The 15,036-nt window shown below is 34.1% G+C and overlaps 1 protein-coding gene across 2 annotated transcripts; it reads right to left on the bottom strand.

Annotated features, from left to right (window-relative positions):
- Nucleotides 1-4,552: 4,552 nt before the first annotated feature.
- Nucleotides 4,553-12,118, bottom strand: LOC132644563 (beta-fructofuranosidase, insoluble isoenzyme CWINV3-like). 2 transcript variants are annotated; one of them, XM_060361161.1, is made up of 8 exons: nt 11,926-12,118; nt 11,752-11,760; nt 9,515-9,688; nt 8,358-9,040; nt 6,604-6,762; nt 6,225-6,469; nt 5,960-6,050; nt 4,553-5,014 (listed from the first exon to the last, which is right to left on the bottom strand). In XM_060361161.1, the coding sequence occupies exons 1-8, from the start codon at nt 11,981-11,983 to the stop codon at nt 4,835-4,837; spliced, it is 1,599 nt and encodes a 532-aa protein (XP_060217144.1). In that variant the 5' UTR covers nt 11,984-12,118; the 3' UTR covers nt 4,553-4,834. The 2 variants fall into 2 exon arrangements, with proteins under 2 accessions (XP_060217144.1, XP_060217138.1); XM_060361155.1 differs by lacking the exons at nt 11,752-11,760; nt 11,926-12,118 and adding an exon at nt 10,878-11,178 and having other exon boundaries at nt 4,554-5,014.
- Nucleotides 12,119-15,036: the final 2,918 nt, after the last annotated feature.

Here is a 15,036-nt window from a genome sequence, read left to right as displayed (position 1 = left end):
TGCGGCTTTATTAGACAGTGGGTTGACGATAATGTGTTGAACCATATTTCTGGAGAGACACATGCTCGGACCCTATGGGAGCATCTTGAAAGTTTGTATGCTCGAAAAACTGGTAACAACAAGATGTTTCTGATAAAGCAAATGCTGAGTTTAAAATACCACGATGGTTCCGCAATGACAGATCATCTGAATATTTTTCAGGGGATCATGAACCAGTTATCTGCTATGGGCATTAACTTTGATGAAGAAATTCAAGGCTTGTTTCTACTTGGTTCCCTACCAGATTCTTGGGAAATTATTAGAACTTCATTATCAAATTCTGCTCCGGATGGTGTGATCTCTATGGATCTTGCCAAGAGCAGTCTTTTAAATGAATAGATGAGAAGAAAATCTCAAGGTTCCTCCTCATCAGATGTCTTGGTGACTGACACTAGGGGGAGAGGCAAGAATCGTGGTTCTCAAAATAGAGAACATCATAGAAGCAAATCCAGAAGCAGACTTAAAGCTATTGAGTGTTATCATTGCGGGAAGAAAGGGCACACAAAAAAGTTCTGCCGGATTTTGAAAAAAGAGAATAGAGAAAAGGAGGAAAAAAAATGGCAATCGTGTTGCCGCTATCACTACAAAAGATCTTGTTACTGTCCTTGATGCGGATCTGATAAATATTGCTTATGATGAGTCAAGTTGGGTTGTGGACAGTGGTGTCGCATCTCATGTGACATCAAGGAAGGAACTTTTCTCATCCTATACTCCGAGTGACTTTGGAACTTTGAGTATGGGTAATGAGACTGTATCTAGGGTGGCTGGTGTTGGAACGATTTGTTTGAAAACTAGTATTGGAACTAAACTAGTTTTAAACAATGTAAAGCATGCACCTGATGTTCGTTTGCACTTGATCTCTGTTGGTGTTTTGGATGATGAGGGATATGTCAGTACCAATGGTGCTAGAAAGTGGAAGCTTACTAAAGGTTCCATGATTGTGGCTCGTGGCAAAAAGCGTCGTGGTCTATACTGGACTACGGCCTCTACCTGTGTTGATATGGTGAATGCAGTTGAGAGCAATAGCTCTTCAACGTTATGGCATAAGAGGCTTAGCCACATTAGCGAGAAAAGACTAAATGTTCTGGCCAAAAAGAAATTATTGTCAAATTTCGAAAGTGCTAAATTAGAAAAGTGTGAGCACTGCTTGGCTGGAAAACAAAATAGAGTTTCTTTCAAGTCTCATCCTCCTTCAAGAAAGACAAAGTTGCTTGAGTTGGTGCATTCAGATTTATGTGGTCCAATGAAGACAATGACCTTGGGTGGTGCACTTTATTTTGCTACCTTTATTGATGATTGCTCAAGGAAACTTTGGGTCTACGTCTTAAAGACTAAAGACCAAGTGTTGGGTGTCTTTAAGCAATTTCAGGCCTCAGTTGAAAGAGAAACTGGAAAGAAGTTGAAGTGTATTCGTACTGATAACGGTGGTGAATATTGTGGACCGTTTGACGAATACTGCAAGCAACAGGGTATCAGACACCAGAAGACTCCTCCTAAGACTCCTCAGCTTAATGGTTTAGCAGAGAGGATGAACAGGACCTTGATGGAAAGAGTCAGATGTTTGCTTTCTGAAGCAAAGTTGCCAAATTCCTTTTGGGGTGAGGCTTTATTGACCGTCGCACATGTTATTAATCTATCCCCTGCGGTTGCTTTGCAAAGTGATGTTCCAAACAGAGTTTGGTATGGCAAGGATGTTTCCTATGACCACTTGAAAGTGTTTGGTTGCAAAGCTTTTGTACATGTGCCTAAAGATGAGAGGTCAAAATTAACTGCCAAGACAAGACAGTGCATCTTCATCGGTTATGGCCTTGATGCGTTTGGTTACAGGCTATATGATCCAATTGAGAAGAAGGTCGTGAGAAGCCGTGATGTTATCTTCGTGGAGGATCAAACCATTGAAGATATTAACAAAGCAGAGAAGATAAAATCTTCAAGTTCTGAAGGTTTAGTTAATCTTGATCAAGTCCCTCATACAAATGTTAATGAAGTTGGTGGGATCGATGAAGATAGTGATGCCCAGAATCATGTTCCAGATCAGCATGTTGATGATGATAATGATGCTGCTATTGATGAGGTAGATGCTCCTACTCATGAAGTCGGGGATGAGTCAAATATTCCACTTAGAAGGTCTACTAGACAGCATGTTCCTTCTTCCCGTTATTCACCTAATGAGTATGTATTACTCACGGATGGGGGAGAACCTGAATGTTATGAGGAGGCCATGGAATATGAGCATAAGGATCAATAGATTGAAGCCATGCAAGATGAGATGAAATCTCTGCATGAGAATCATACTTATAAGTTGGTGAAATTGCCTAAGGGCATGAGAGCTTTGAAGAACAAGTGGGTGTTCAAAGTTAAAGCCGAAGAACACAGCTTGAAGCCCAGATACAAAGCTAGATTGGTTGTTAAGGGATTTGGTCAAAGGAAAGATATTGGCTTTGACGAAATATTTTCTCCTGTCGTGAAAATGTCCTCCATTCGGACAGTTCTTGGTTTGGCTGCTAATCTTGATTTGGATATTCAGCAGATGGATGTGAAGACTGTTTTTCTTCACGGTGACTTAGAAGAGGAGATTTATGTGGAACAACCTGAGGGCTTCAAGGTAAAAGGTAAAGAAAATCTTGTATGCAAACTCAAGAAGAGTCTATATGGATTGAAGCAAGCTCCCAGACAGTGGTACAAGAAGTTTGAGTCTGTTATGGGGAAGCAAGGCTACAAGAAGACTTCTTCAGATCACTGTGTGTTTGTACAAAGATTTTCTGATGATGACTTTATCATCCTTCTGCTATATGTGGATGATATGTTGATTGTAGGCAAAAATGCTTCCAGGATTGACGAGTTGAAGAAACAGTTGAGTAAGTCTTTTGCAATGAAAGACTTGGGTCATGCTAAGCAGATTTTGGGCATGAGAATTACTCGTTCAAGAGATGAAAGGAAACTTTATTTGTCACAGAAAAAGTACATAGAACGTGTACTAGAGCGCTTCAATATGAAGAGTGCTAAGTGGGTTAGCACACCTCTTCCTGGTCATCTGAAATTGAGCAAAAAGATGTGTCCTACAATAAAGGAGGAAAAAAAGAGAATGGCCAAGATTCCTTATTCCTCTGCCGTCGGAAGTTTGATGTATGCAATGGTATGCACTCGACCAGATATTGCTCATGCAGTCGGTGTTATTAGCAGATTTCTCAAAAATCCAGGGAAAGAGCATTGGGAAGCTGTGAAGTGGATACTCAGGTATCTAAGAGGAAGCTCAGATGAATGCTTGTGTTTTGGAGGATCAAATCCAATTTTGAAGGGCTATACAGATTCTGATATGGCAGGTGACCTTGATAACAGAAAATCCACTACTGGATATTTGTTTGCTTTTTCAGGGCGAGCTATATCATGGCAGTCAAAGTTGCAGAAGTGTGTTGCATTGTCTACAACTGAAGCGGAGTATATTGTGGCTACTGAAGCTGGCAAAGAGATGATATGGCTCAAGAGATTCCTTCAAGAACTTGGATTGCAGCAAATGGAGTATGTTGTCTATTGTGACAATCAGAGTGCAATAGACTTAAGCAAAAACTCCATGTACCATGCGAGAACCAAGCATATTGATGTCAGATATCACTAGATTCGTGATGCTACGGAGACAAAAAGATTCCAGTTGAAGAAGATCCACACAGATGGAAATGCAGCTGATATGATGACAAAGGCGGTCTCAAGGCAAAAGCTTGAAGTTTGTAAATACGCGTGGTACTGTTCACGCGTATAAAACGCGGTTTACTGTTTGCTACTGTTCACACGGTTTACTGTGCACGCGGTTTGCTGTTCACGCGGTTTACTGTTCAAGCGGTGTTACTGTTCACGCGGTGTTATTGTTCACGCGTTTTTCTGAAGCTTATAAATAGAGTTCTAAGCTTCATTTGGAAGACACACCAAAAAATCTCAGACAATACATCTGAGTGAGAGCAAAGTGAGGTATACCATAGACTGTGTAAGAAAATAGTCTGTGAAGAAAAATAGAGTGTGAGTGATATTGTAGTGACGTGGGAAAAATCAAAAGAGTGTTTTTCTTTTTGAGTGTGTAGTGATCTTTGGAGTATTTATACTCGTGACTACACAGTGTAAAATTCTTTACTATAGTGATATCAGCTGCTCCTCTTGGCCGTGTTTTTTCCCTTATTCAGAAGGGTTTCCACGTAAAATCTTGGTGTCATTATTGCTGCATTTTATTCTTGCTGATTTAACCATAACTTAGTGTTCCGCGTTTATCACCAATACCGTGAATATTATTTTTGCGGGTCTATTTTATTCCCATCAATAATGGCAAACAAAAATCATGATTATGTAGTAGAGATGTCTATTATATCCTAGAATAGGAAAGAACTTATAATTGATTAAGATCACAGGTTATAAGAATATAATTGAGTAAAACACAAAAGTAGGGTTAAGAGTAAAGTAAAATTATCAAATAATAAGTAAGGAAATAATGTTAAAAAGAAATAAGGTAACGACTTCACCACATCAAATTGTTTGATATATAAAATAGACCTTTGCATTTTTTGTAACAATGATTTTAACAATATAATGCAATAAAATTTATTTAACAATTGGAACAAGTATTATATTAAATAATCATACAATACAATACAATATGATGTGTAACAACCATCCAACAAGCAGTAAAATAAAATGCTGAACACCTTTATTCGTACCTCCAAATCTATTGGTGATCGAGAATTTAAAAACTTAAATTTAAAATTGATTAATAAGAAAATAATCATCCATGATAGATTTATTGGTTAATGATTCAGTTGATTTGAGCCTGCTTTAGACTCCAAGCATTCAAACTGGAGACTTCGACATGTTGGGATCCATTGTTGAAAACAAATATGTGGGCATTGTCATTAATGGCCAAAGTAGGATAAGCTCTAGTTGTGATGCAAGCTTTCCCCCCTCCACCAAAGCTTTCTACTATGGAATGATCGATCTGTTAAAGAAGAAAAAAAAATGTAAGTCTAGGTAGTTCAAGTGACAAAAATCAATATCTCATAGTTAAGAAGTAATAGATCCTTTTGGATCACATGTGAAATTTTGGTGTTTATGGTGCTTTTTATGGTGGCGACACGATGGAGGATGTGTGAAAATGAGTTTTCGAGGTATCATGTATCTGTGTATCTATCTGTATATCCGTGTATACCATCATTATCCATGTACTTTATGTATATCCATGGATACTATGTATATCAGTGTACGCCTGTTCATGATGTACAGTGATATACATGATATACAGTCATGATATAGATTATCGCGTTTATGTTCTTCCTAGCCGATTTCAGCTCTGAATTTTCATTCATAGCTAATCTAAATAACTTCCAAACTTTGTAAATAGACTTGTCCAGGTGTTTCCGATAACCAGCCCACTTAAAAAATGTAGAAGTATTTTTAGTTGGAAAAGTAGAATCAATCTTGGCTATAAAATGTGTCGGAAATGGGGTTTTTGCCACTTTTCGGCTGGAGAGGTCTACCTTAAAACTATATGGGTTATCGAGGGATTGTTGAAGAAGAGAACTAGGTGGTTGAGAAAAAGGTGAAGGGAAAAAAAGAGAGGCAAAGTTATATGAATTACTTATTGCCAAATATTTTTTGAGTTATAGGTACCAATGTCAATAATTCTTAAAAGTTGTATAGAAATGTTCATTTCCCTACATTTTAGGATAAAATTTGGAAATTATTGTAATTTGAGCCTCTTAACAACTAATCTCTTTTACATAAATAGGGTCGATATAGATCACCATATAATAGAACAATGAGATTACCTATCAAATGTACTCTTGCTCGGTTGCTCTAACAATCACACATAGTATTTCGAGCTTGAATATGCTATATGTGTTGCACTATTCAAAGATTAGGAGATTTTCATAGTGAAACTTACCAAAGTTCTTAGTGATAACTTTTCTGTAACAGGATCAATATCCAAAAAGGCTCCATAATTAGTTTTATCATACTCAAGACCTAAAGATGACCTGCATTTCAAAAATTCATAATGAATTTCTATATCTAAAAGTAGAAAAATAATTTGTAATTAAAATAACACTCATACTCTTGAAAACCAACTTAAGCTAAACTAATCTTTATATGCAACATATCATGTACCTTGGCCTATAGGTTTCCTAAAAGGGAAGAAAGTGGGGAGATACCTTTTTTGGTCACATCCCATTAGCACAACAAACTTGTCATTCTGTTTGAAAATTCTAAAGAATACAGCAGTATATTCTTCAATATTATTTGATGCCAAGACTAGCAACCCAAAAGGTCCTACACCAGTGTTGGTTGATGAACCACTTTGGTTAGCTATCTCTTGTGGATTAGTCGAATTTGATTCCAGCACCTCTGCCTGCTCAAGCACTGCCAGTGGAATTGAGAAAGAAATTTCTACATCCGCCTGAAACAATAATAAGCAACAGTATAGAACCATATACCAAGTCAACGTAAAAGAAAGTCATTTTGTTGCACAAAACATTAATAATGAGTACTTTGTGAAAGTTCTTGAACTTCAAGCCATTGAAAGAGCTATACCTGTGCACCGGTGACACTTGAAATTTCACGCTTTGAGCCTGCTTCTAGTGTTATATTTTGTATTTCAACTTGATTTAACCTTAGCGTTTCGATTTCTTCTATTGGCCATTGAACCAATTGCTTTCCAGCTCTATCAAGCCAAATTTCCCTAGGAAACGTCTGTAATAGTATAATAATTACAATAATGACCAATAATTAAAATAATATTATAAAAAAAAAAAACTAATTCAGTAGTTTGTGAGTACAGCCAAAAAATATTTAGAGATGGATACGGGCAATGAATATTATAGTTATTTTCTAATTGGTACTTAGTATTGAGTATTGGCAACACTTAGCTTAAAGCAGATATATGAGAGTTGAGGATATTGTTATTCTCTAACACATAAATAACTTTGGATGTTTAAACTAAGTTAGGTCCCACTCACACTACTCACGGGATAAGGCATCATTACCCCTCTCACCTAGTAGCGTTTTTGCTACGACACACCTTACCTAATTTTTTGTCCTATAACCCCCCTAAACTATTTAAAACCGTAATATTTTGCCCCCTTAAGGCTGACGTGGACACTCGCATGTGACCAAATATTTGAGGCGCGTAAGATTTCCAAAAAATAGTTTCTAACCAATGGGAATCTTCCACGTGTCAATTCCAAAGCTCCATTTTATTCCCCCACCATCCAAAATTAATTCCTTTAATAATAAACCCGACCCGAATTACAAACAAAACAAATATGACCCAAGTCTCAAACAAAACTCCATTCTCCTATATTCATCCCATTACCCGACCCAAATTAGAAGAACACAAGTCTCAAATTCTCTCCTTTTTCAACTAGTTACGGTGTATGATATTTTAGGGCTCGAAAATAGCGAAATTGTTTCTCCTTTTCTAATTTAGGGCTTTTAATTTATTCCCTGTGTATGATAATTTAATCCATGGTTGGGTCGGGTAATATTTTGGCGGGTTTTGGTTTGGGAAATAATTGGGGATGGGTTGGGTAGAGTAATAAATATAAATAAATTAAAAAGATAAAAGGTAGCGGCTTTGTGGGACCCACAATGCGTGCACACACCGCATATAATTTATCTGGTTCGAGTGTCCACGTCAGCCTTAAGGGAGCAAAATATTACGGTTTTAAATAGTTGAGGGGGGTGATAGGACCAAAAATTAGGTAAGGTGTGTTGTAGCAAAAACGCTACTAGGTGAGGGGGGTAATGATGCCTTTTCCCCACTACTCAAGGTAAATATTTATATATATAGCTGGTGTTTATACAAATCAAACAATTTAACTTTAGCAATTAAAATTTATACATATTACTTAACCATGGTTAAGTAGTAAATCTATGTATCAAAGATATATGTCTTGTATTGATTTTTCTTTGCATAAATACCGAATGCGAATAAGTTTTTATTTATTACTCAATAACAATGTTCACTAGGCTATCCAAAGAATCCAACAAAAAAACAATTATTCATTAGATTTTGTGAGTTGTTCGAAAGAAGTGCTCCCTTCGCTCTAATTTATGTGACACAATTTGACTCAGCACAAAGTTACAAAAACCCGAAGACTTCACAACATATATGTTGCTATGAGACTTTTGAAACTTGTGATTTTAAATACGACATAGTATTTGTGCTGCTATAAAAAACTTTCATTGAGAATGTCATTCTTTTTTAAACGGTCTAATAAGAAAATAGTTTCACATAAAACTTGTGAGAAATAAATTATAAGACAGACGTAAAACGAATTAATTACCTGAAGACCAGACCATCCTTTGATGATATCTATTTCAGGACTTGTAGACTCGTTAACCCAAGCAATAATGATCCTCCTGTTTTTGGCACTGTCAAAGAAAGACTTGGCAGCATAGTACCTTCCATAATCCAATCTTAATCCTGAATATTCATTGTCTACAAATCCCTCATCTGGTGTATATATATCGTTGTGATGATCATAAGTTCCGATGGTGTAATAATCAACCCAAGAACGAATAGCGCTATTCTTGAGTACGTGTTTAATTCCAGGAAAAATCACTGCAGTGTCAAGTCCTTTTTCACTGTCAATTGATACAGGAAAAAAATCAGGACATTCCCACATTGTAGATTCATTTGACCAATGCAGGGGTCTCTCTGTTTCTGTCCAGTGAATAAAATTCTTGCTTTTGTATAAAAGAGCAGTTCCATTGTGTTCTCTTTCATTCCCTACAATAACTCTCCAAATTCCATCAGGCCCTAACCACGCCGTGCTTGGGTCCCTAAACAATTCTTTTTCTTCTTCATTAGGTGTCATGATTGGATTACTAGGCGATTTAATCCATTCAACAAGATAAGGGTCGGACGGATCTTTGGGCACAGCCAGATTTTGGAGTTGAGTGTCTTGTGAATCGCGTCCAGTATAGAGCATTGCTGGTGTGCCATCTTGGAGAATAGTAGCGGAACCTGTGAAGAAAGCAGAGAAAAATTAGAGAAGAAAACATATATTTCATTGCCATCAGTCCCATATATATAGAGCTCAGAAGCTAAATAACGAGGAAAAAAATCAAAATGGACCAAAATAATAGCAAAAAAAGATAGTATCCGATCTACCTATAGCGCATGACACCTAATGTAGAGGAAAAAGAATTGTTTATACTTAATGCGGATCTCCAAAAATTGAGGGAATATATCTATACTTAATATACGACAACAACAATAACATACCAAGTATAGTCCCACAAATGGAGCCTAGGGAGGGTAGTATGTACCTAGACCTTAGCCTTACCTTTGCGGGGTAGAGAAATTGTTTCCGATAGACCCCCGACTCGAAAGAAATGATAAGGATGTGAAGCATGGTATCAAGAAAAATATAACAATAAAACAGCAAGATAAATAAAGTAAAAACTTAACGTAATATTTTCACAAAATCTCAACAACCTGACCAGCAACCGTTGATGTCATATGGGTCTGAAGGCAAAAGTGCAGGAGGATGAATAGTCCAGTTGATAAGATCAGTTGAAGTAGAATGACCCCAATGGAGGTTTCCCCATAATGCACTTCCAGGATTGTACTGGTAAAATAAATGATATATTCCCTTGTATATCATTGGTCCTGTAGATTTAATTAATTTTGTGAAGTTAGTGCAACATATAACAGGAATTTAATTAGAAGCTAAAGAGAAAGGATTAAACGGGCCAATTTCAATGTTTTTGTTCATCTAGCAGCTCCGTGATTTACGAGAATGGTTTTGAAGTGAGAGGTCTTGAACTTTTGACCCCGTTGCCAATAGACAACATTTTTTTATTTTTGACCTTTAAGGTTTGATCATAATTAATGAGGGTAGAAGGACAAAAATTTAAGACCACCTATTTTCAAGATCATTGGGTGTAATTTTCTGCTTAATTCGGCGGTGAAATTAGCCCTTTTAAGTGACAAAATAGGAACTAGTACTATTTTTTATTCATTGTCTTTTGGTCAGTATTTGTAATGATTTGACTCGTGTGGATAAGTTATATAGCACTGTTCTTTTTAATACTCTACTAAGTGGTAAGGAGTACAATATATTTCTATTTTTCACCAAAAAAGAACGTGATTTTGTGAGATACTTTGGTCATTACTTAGAAGACCTTCATTCTAACGTACAATGCACAATTCTTTAACTTTTCCTTAGCTAGTTCCGGATATACTATTGAAAACCTTTCTACTTCAGTCATAAAAGTGGTGGCATTATTGGACAATGAAATTCTTCTTTTTACAACGGTTTTCTAGGACAACTTTCCCCCTTCCTGGTAAATGAAAATACAGAATAACATAAATTATTAAGGTCAAATGCATAAACAGTCTCTTAAAGTTGTCATAAAATTTCAGTTTGACACCTTAACTAAGACTTGTTCCTATTAGACACTTCAAGTATATTCAGAGTGTACCAGTTAAATACAGAATACTCACATGGCAAAAGATTTGTTCCTCAACTTCCTTTAGGCACGTGATTGATAAAAAAAAAAAATATTTTACCTTTTCTTTCTTAAAAAGCTCACATTTTATATAATTTATATCTAGAAGCAAGAACCGATCACCTTCAAACAACCCATCAATCTCGAAACAGGTGTGATATATTAATTTTACTTGTTGAAAGTTTAATGAATTTCTGAAACTCTTGAAGATAGTTATGTTGAGAAATGAGAGATTGAAATCGATTAGCATGATATACTTTTACCGGTCTCATGATTGTTTTACTTTTTGAAACATTTCTAATGTAAAAAAAAAAAATCTCTAACTGTTGTAAAACACAAATAATTACCAGCAGAATTTTCCTTAAGATTGTTAATGATCTGTTACTTTTGAACCCATCTCCAACTCTCTATTTGGGTTTGGCTTAGCAATATGAGAATGTCGTTTGGCGAGGAAGAAGAGACGAGCGGAGGACAAATCTGTATTTATTTTGGGAAATAAAAAAATGAGGGAAGGGAATGGCTTCTGTTTGGGGAAGAAGACCAAAAGGATTTTTATTTTTTTTGCTTTTCTTTTCTGTTTTTTTTTTTTTTTTGCTAAACCCCACTTTTTGGTTAATTTGACTAATTAGCCACGTGGCTGTTTTTGATTCGTTACTTTTTTCATGTCACCGCGTCCGAATTGCACGCACTATTTCTGTTTAACTTGTTAGTCACCGGGTGTTTAATAGATACACTTTAAATATACTTGAAGAAGTGTCTAACAGGAACTAACCTTAATTGAGGTGTCAAAATAAAATTTTATGACAAATTTAAGAGGCTGCTTATGTATTTGGTCAATTATTATGTTTAACTTAAATACTGGTGTAAATTTACTGTGGTATCCCCGTTATGGCCAAAATCAATGTGGCTGAAAGACCTTTCCTGATATAGAAAAAGGATAAGACAAAGAACATTCATTTCTAAGTCCAAAGGAGGAGACAAGAAGAACATTGATTTCTAGGTCCAGGCATAACTTATTTTTAGTAGTGAGCTAAAGATATCCAATCATCCCCATTTCTCTCTCTTGACAATATTATTGGAGGATAGAGTTGGAAAAACAACTTCAAACACTTTGCTATTATTACTACTTAATACGATACTGCTAAGAAAAAAGTAGATTCATGTAATAAAGCTATAAATTCTCTAAACAGAAGATGATCATGATTAGACAAGAAGACTTACCATTAGGATCTATGAATCCGACGACATTCCCAATTCACCAGCATTACAAGTCAATGACACAATTCATCAATCGAACATAAATCAATAAAATAAAAATATAAAAAGAAGAGTTCAGATTAGATTACGCAAATTTAAATATAATAATGAAAAAGAATGAGCCTGTTAAGAATGTACCGTTCATCCAATTCTTGAGAGGTTGAAAATGATAGGCAGTTCTGTAAGGTTGAGCCATAAGGAGATGAAGATATATATTGACTTACAATATTATTGAGATGAAGAACAGCAAAATATTAGAAGAGCTTATGACACTTGTTTAATGAAAGCAAGAAACTTTACTTTCTTTTTGTTAGTGCAAATGTTACATACAACTAAAGAAGTTATATATCTCCTATATCATGTCCTCTATTGTACAAGTCAAAATAGTATATTTACAAGTCAAAATAGCTTATTCCAATTAATCCCAAAGAATATCTTCCAACCACTGCAAGACGGCAAGCAAGAGAGGAGACTTCCATACAAGTCAAAATATTATATTCCAACTTGTCTTTGGGATTAGTATTATTTAAGATTAATTGGAATAAGTTATTTTGACTTGTAAATATACTATTTTGACTTGTACAATAGAGGATATCTATTTAAATTCAATGGATGAAAATCATTTGCATCACCAATTTTGCTTTAAAAATCAAATTTCTCCTCAAATTACTATTATATATAAGAGCAAATGTGGGGACTTTTGTAGTCCTCACAATAATTTTCTAATTTTTTTAAAACTTTTTAATTAATTACTTTTAGGTCCTAATCTTATTTATTTAAATCAATTTTTTTTATTTTTTATTTTTAAGGTCTACTTTTTAAAAGCTATCGAACCTGGGGACTTTTGTAGTCCTCACAATAATTTCCAAATTTTTTTAAAATTTTTTAATTAATTACTTTTAGGTCCTAATCTTATTTATTCAAGTCAATTTTTTTGTTTTTTGTTTTTAAGGTCTACTTTTGAAAAGCTATCGAACCTCCTACCTCATTTTTCATGTTCTTTGGTTTTTTGGTTGGTGCTCGATATCCGCATTTGAGCTCAATTAATCTAGATAATTCGCATTGTATCGCGCCTATTCGGGGGGAGCGCTTCCTCCAAAGATTTTTTTCCATATCCATGTTCGAACCCCTAATCCCTAATTAAGAGAGGAGCAGCTCTATCCGCTGCACAAGTTAAATTATGTATTTGTCTTAAAAGTTCATTAACTATGTATAGATTATTTATTTAGAACTAAATAACTTCAGAAAATTAGGATACATAAGTTGTAAATGTCAAATTCTGGCTCCACATTTGATTTGAAGTAAATAATTTCATCAAAATGGAAGTTAAAATATTAAAGGAGTGGAATGAAAATTTTGCTTTCATATAACTACCCACTTGTGGGGCTACAATGGGTATATGGTGGTGGTTGTTGTTGTACACTTGTACTAACACAAATTATATTTCTTTAGTTAAAATATCTACTTTTATATCTTGAGTTTGGGCCCGGGCCGAACCCCTAATTCCTAATTAAGAGAGGAGCAGCTTCATCCGCTGCACAAGTTAAATTATGTATTTGTCTTAAAAGTTCATTAACTATGTATAGATTATTTATTTAGAACTAAATAACTTCAGAAAATTAGGATACATAAGTTATAAATGTCAAATTCTAGCTCCACATTTGATTTGAAGTAAATAATTTCATCAAAATGGAAGTTAAAATATTAAAGGAGTGGAATGAAAGTTTTGCTTTCATATAACTACCCACTTGTGGGGCTACAATGGGTATATGGTGGTGGTTGTTGTTGTACACTTGTACTAACACAAATTATATTTTTTTAGTTAAAATATCTACTTTTATATCTTGAGTTTGGGTCCGGGCTTAGCACGGGCCTCACATAACTAGTATCTACCATAGATATTTTCCTCCTCGTATCTCAATTGACCTTTTAAATGCCTACTTTACCCACTATATCATCATCGGCATTTTTCTATTTCTTTTACTTCTTCAATATCATGACCTTTTTTTAAAATATATGTCACGGACTTACAAATTGAACAAATAAATATTATTTCAAAAATTAAAAAAAAAAAAGCAGTGAGAAATATTAATCAAGTATATAAGTTAATGACGCTCAATAGTGAAATAAATGAGCAAACAGAAAAATTTAGAGTAAAAAAAAATTTGCTTGTATATATAAGTAATTTTATTATTACCAATCAAAACTCAAAATTTATTTAGGGCCTGTTTGGAAAGCCACCCAAATAATTGGAATTGGGTGTAATTACAGAGTTTGACATATTTGTTTGACCAAGTAATTGCACAGTTAGGTGGGAATTGGGTGTAATTGAGAGGGTGTAATTACACTCTTCAATTCTTAAGGGGGATTGAGAATTTGGTGTAATTACAGGGTTACTTTTTAGTTTCTTTCTTTTAATTTATTTTCTTTTTAAATTTATTTTTTATTTCTATTTTTTAATTTATTTTTTATTTTTACTTTTTAATTATTTTTCTTTCATTTCCTTTCTTCTCATTTCCAACCTTTACTTCTTGTAGTTCCATGTAATTGCTTCTATTTTTTTTTATTCATTTAGCATAACTGTATTATTATTCTAATTTTTTAAACGACACCTTTTAATATTAGAAAGATTGAGTCATTAACAAACTTGACATGTAATGAGTGACGTTATTAAAGTAGAATTTCGTTGTGAATGAGGTTATAGACTTATATTTTTCCTTTCTTTTGATTATCTACTTAAGTTACGTTGGAATTTACTTATGTAATGTTGGAATTTGACATAAGAGTATTATGTTAAACTTTTCTTTTGGATTCTGAATGTAGGTTATATTTTTTATTTTAATTTATTTGTTTTAGTACTATTGACTTGTTATTCTACATTACATGCTGTTTATTTTTCACTTACAGTTGATAATTTTTTTTTTTTGTCAAACATTAGAATAATGTTATGGCATTATATTTATAAAAAAAGAATTGGTAAAATATCCAATCCATGATGTTCTCACAAAAAAAAGTCTGTTTTTAAGTGTTATAATTAATTAAAATTAAAATATTATTAATTTGAAAAATATCTATCAATTATTTTTTACAATATTAGTTACAAATATATGATTATTATTAATATTTTTCAAGAAACAGTGTGTTATTAAATAAATAATTTAATATCATTTATAAAGACACATATTTTTTAAATATTAATTTAAAAAATTTTAATTAAATTTTATTTTTAAATTAAACTAACTGTGTAAT

The sequence above is a fragment of the Lycium barbarum genome, chromosome 1, assembly GCF_019175385.1.
Source record: "Lycium barbarum isolate Lr01 chromosome 1, ASM1917538v2, whole genome shotgun sequence".
Classification (NCBI taxonomy): domain Eukaryota; kingdom Viridiplantae; phylum Streptophyta; class Magnoliopsida; order Solanales; family Solanaceae; genus Lycium; species Lycium barbarum.
Note: the sequence above shows the minus strand (reverse complement) of the source record. Positions and strands in the feature narration are given on the sequence as shown.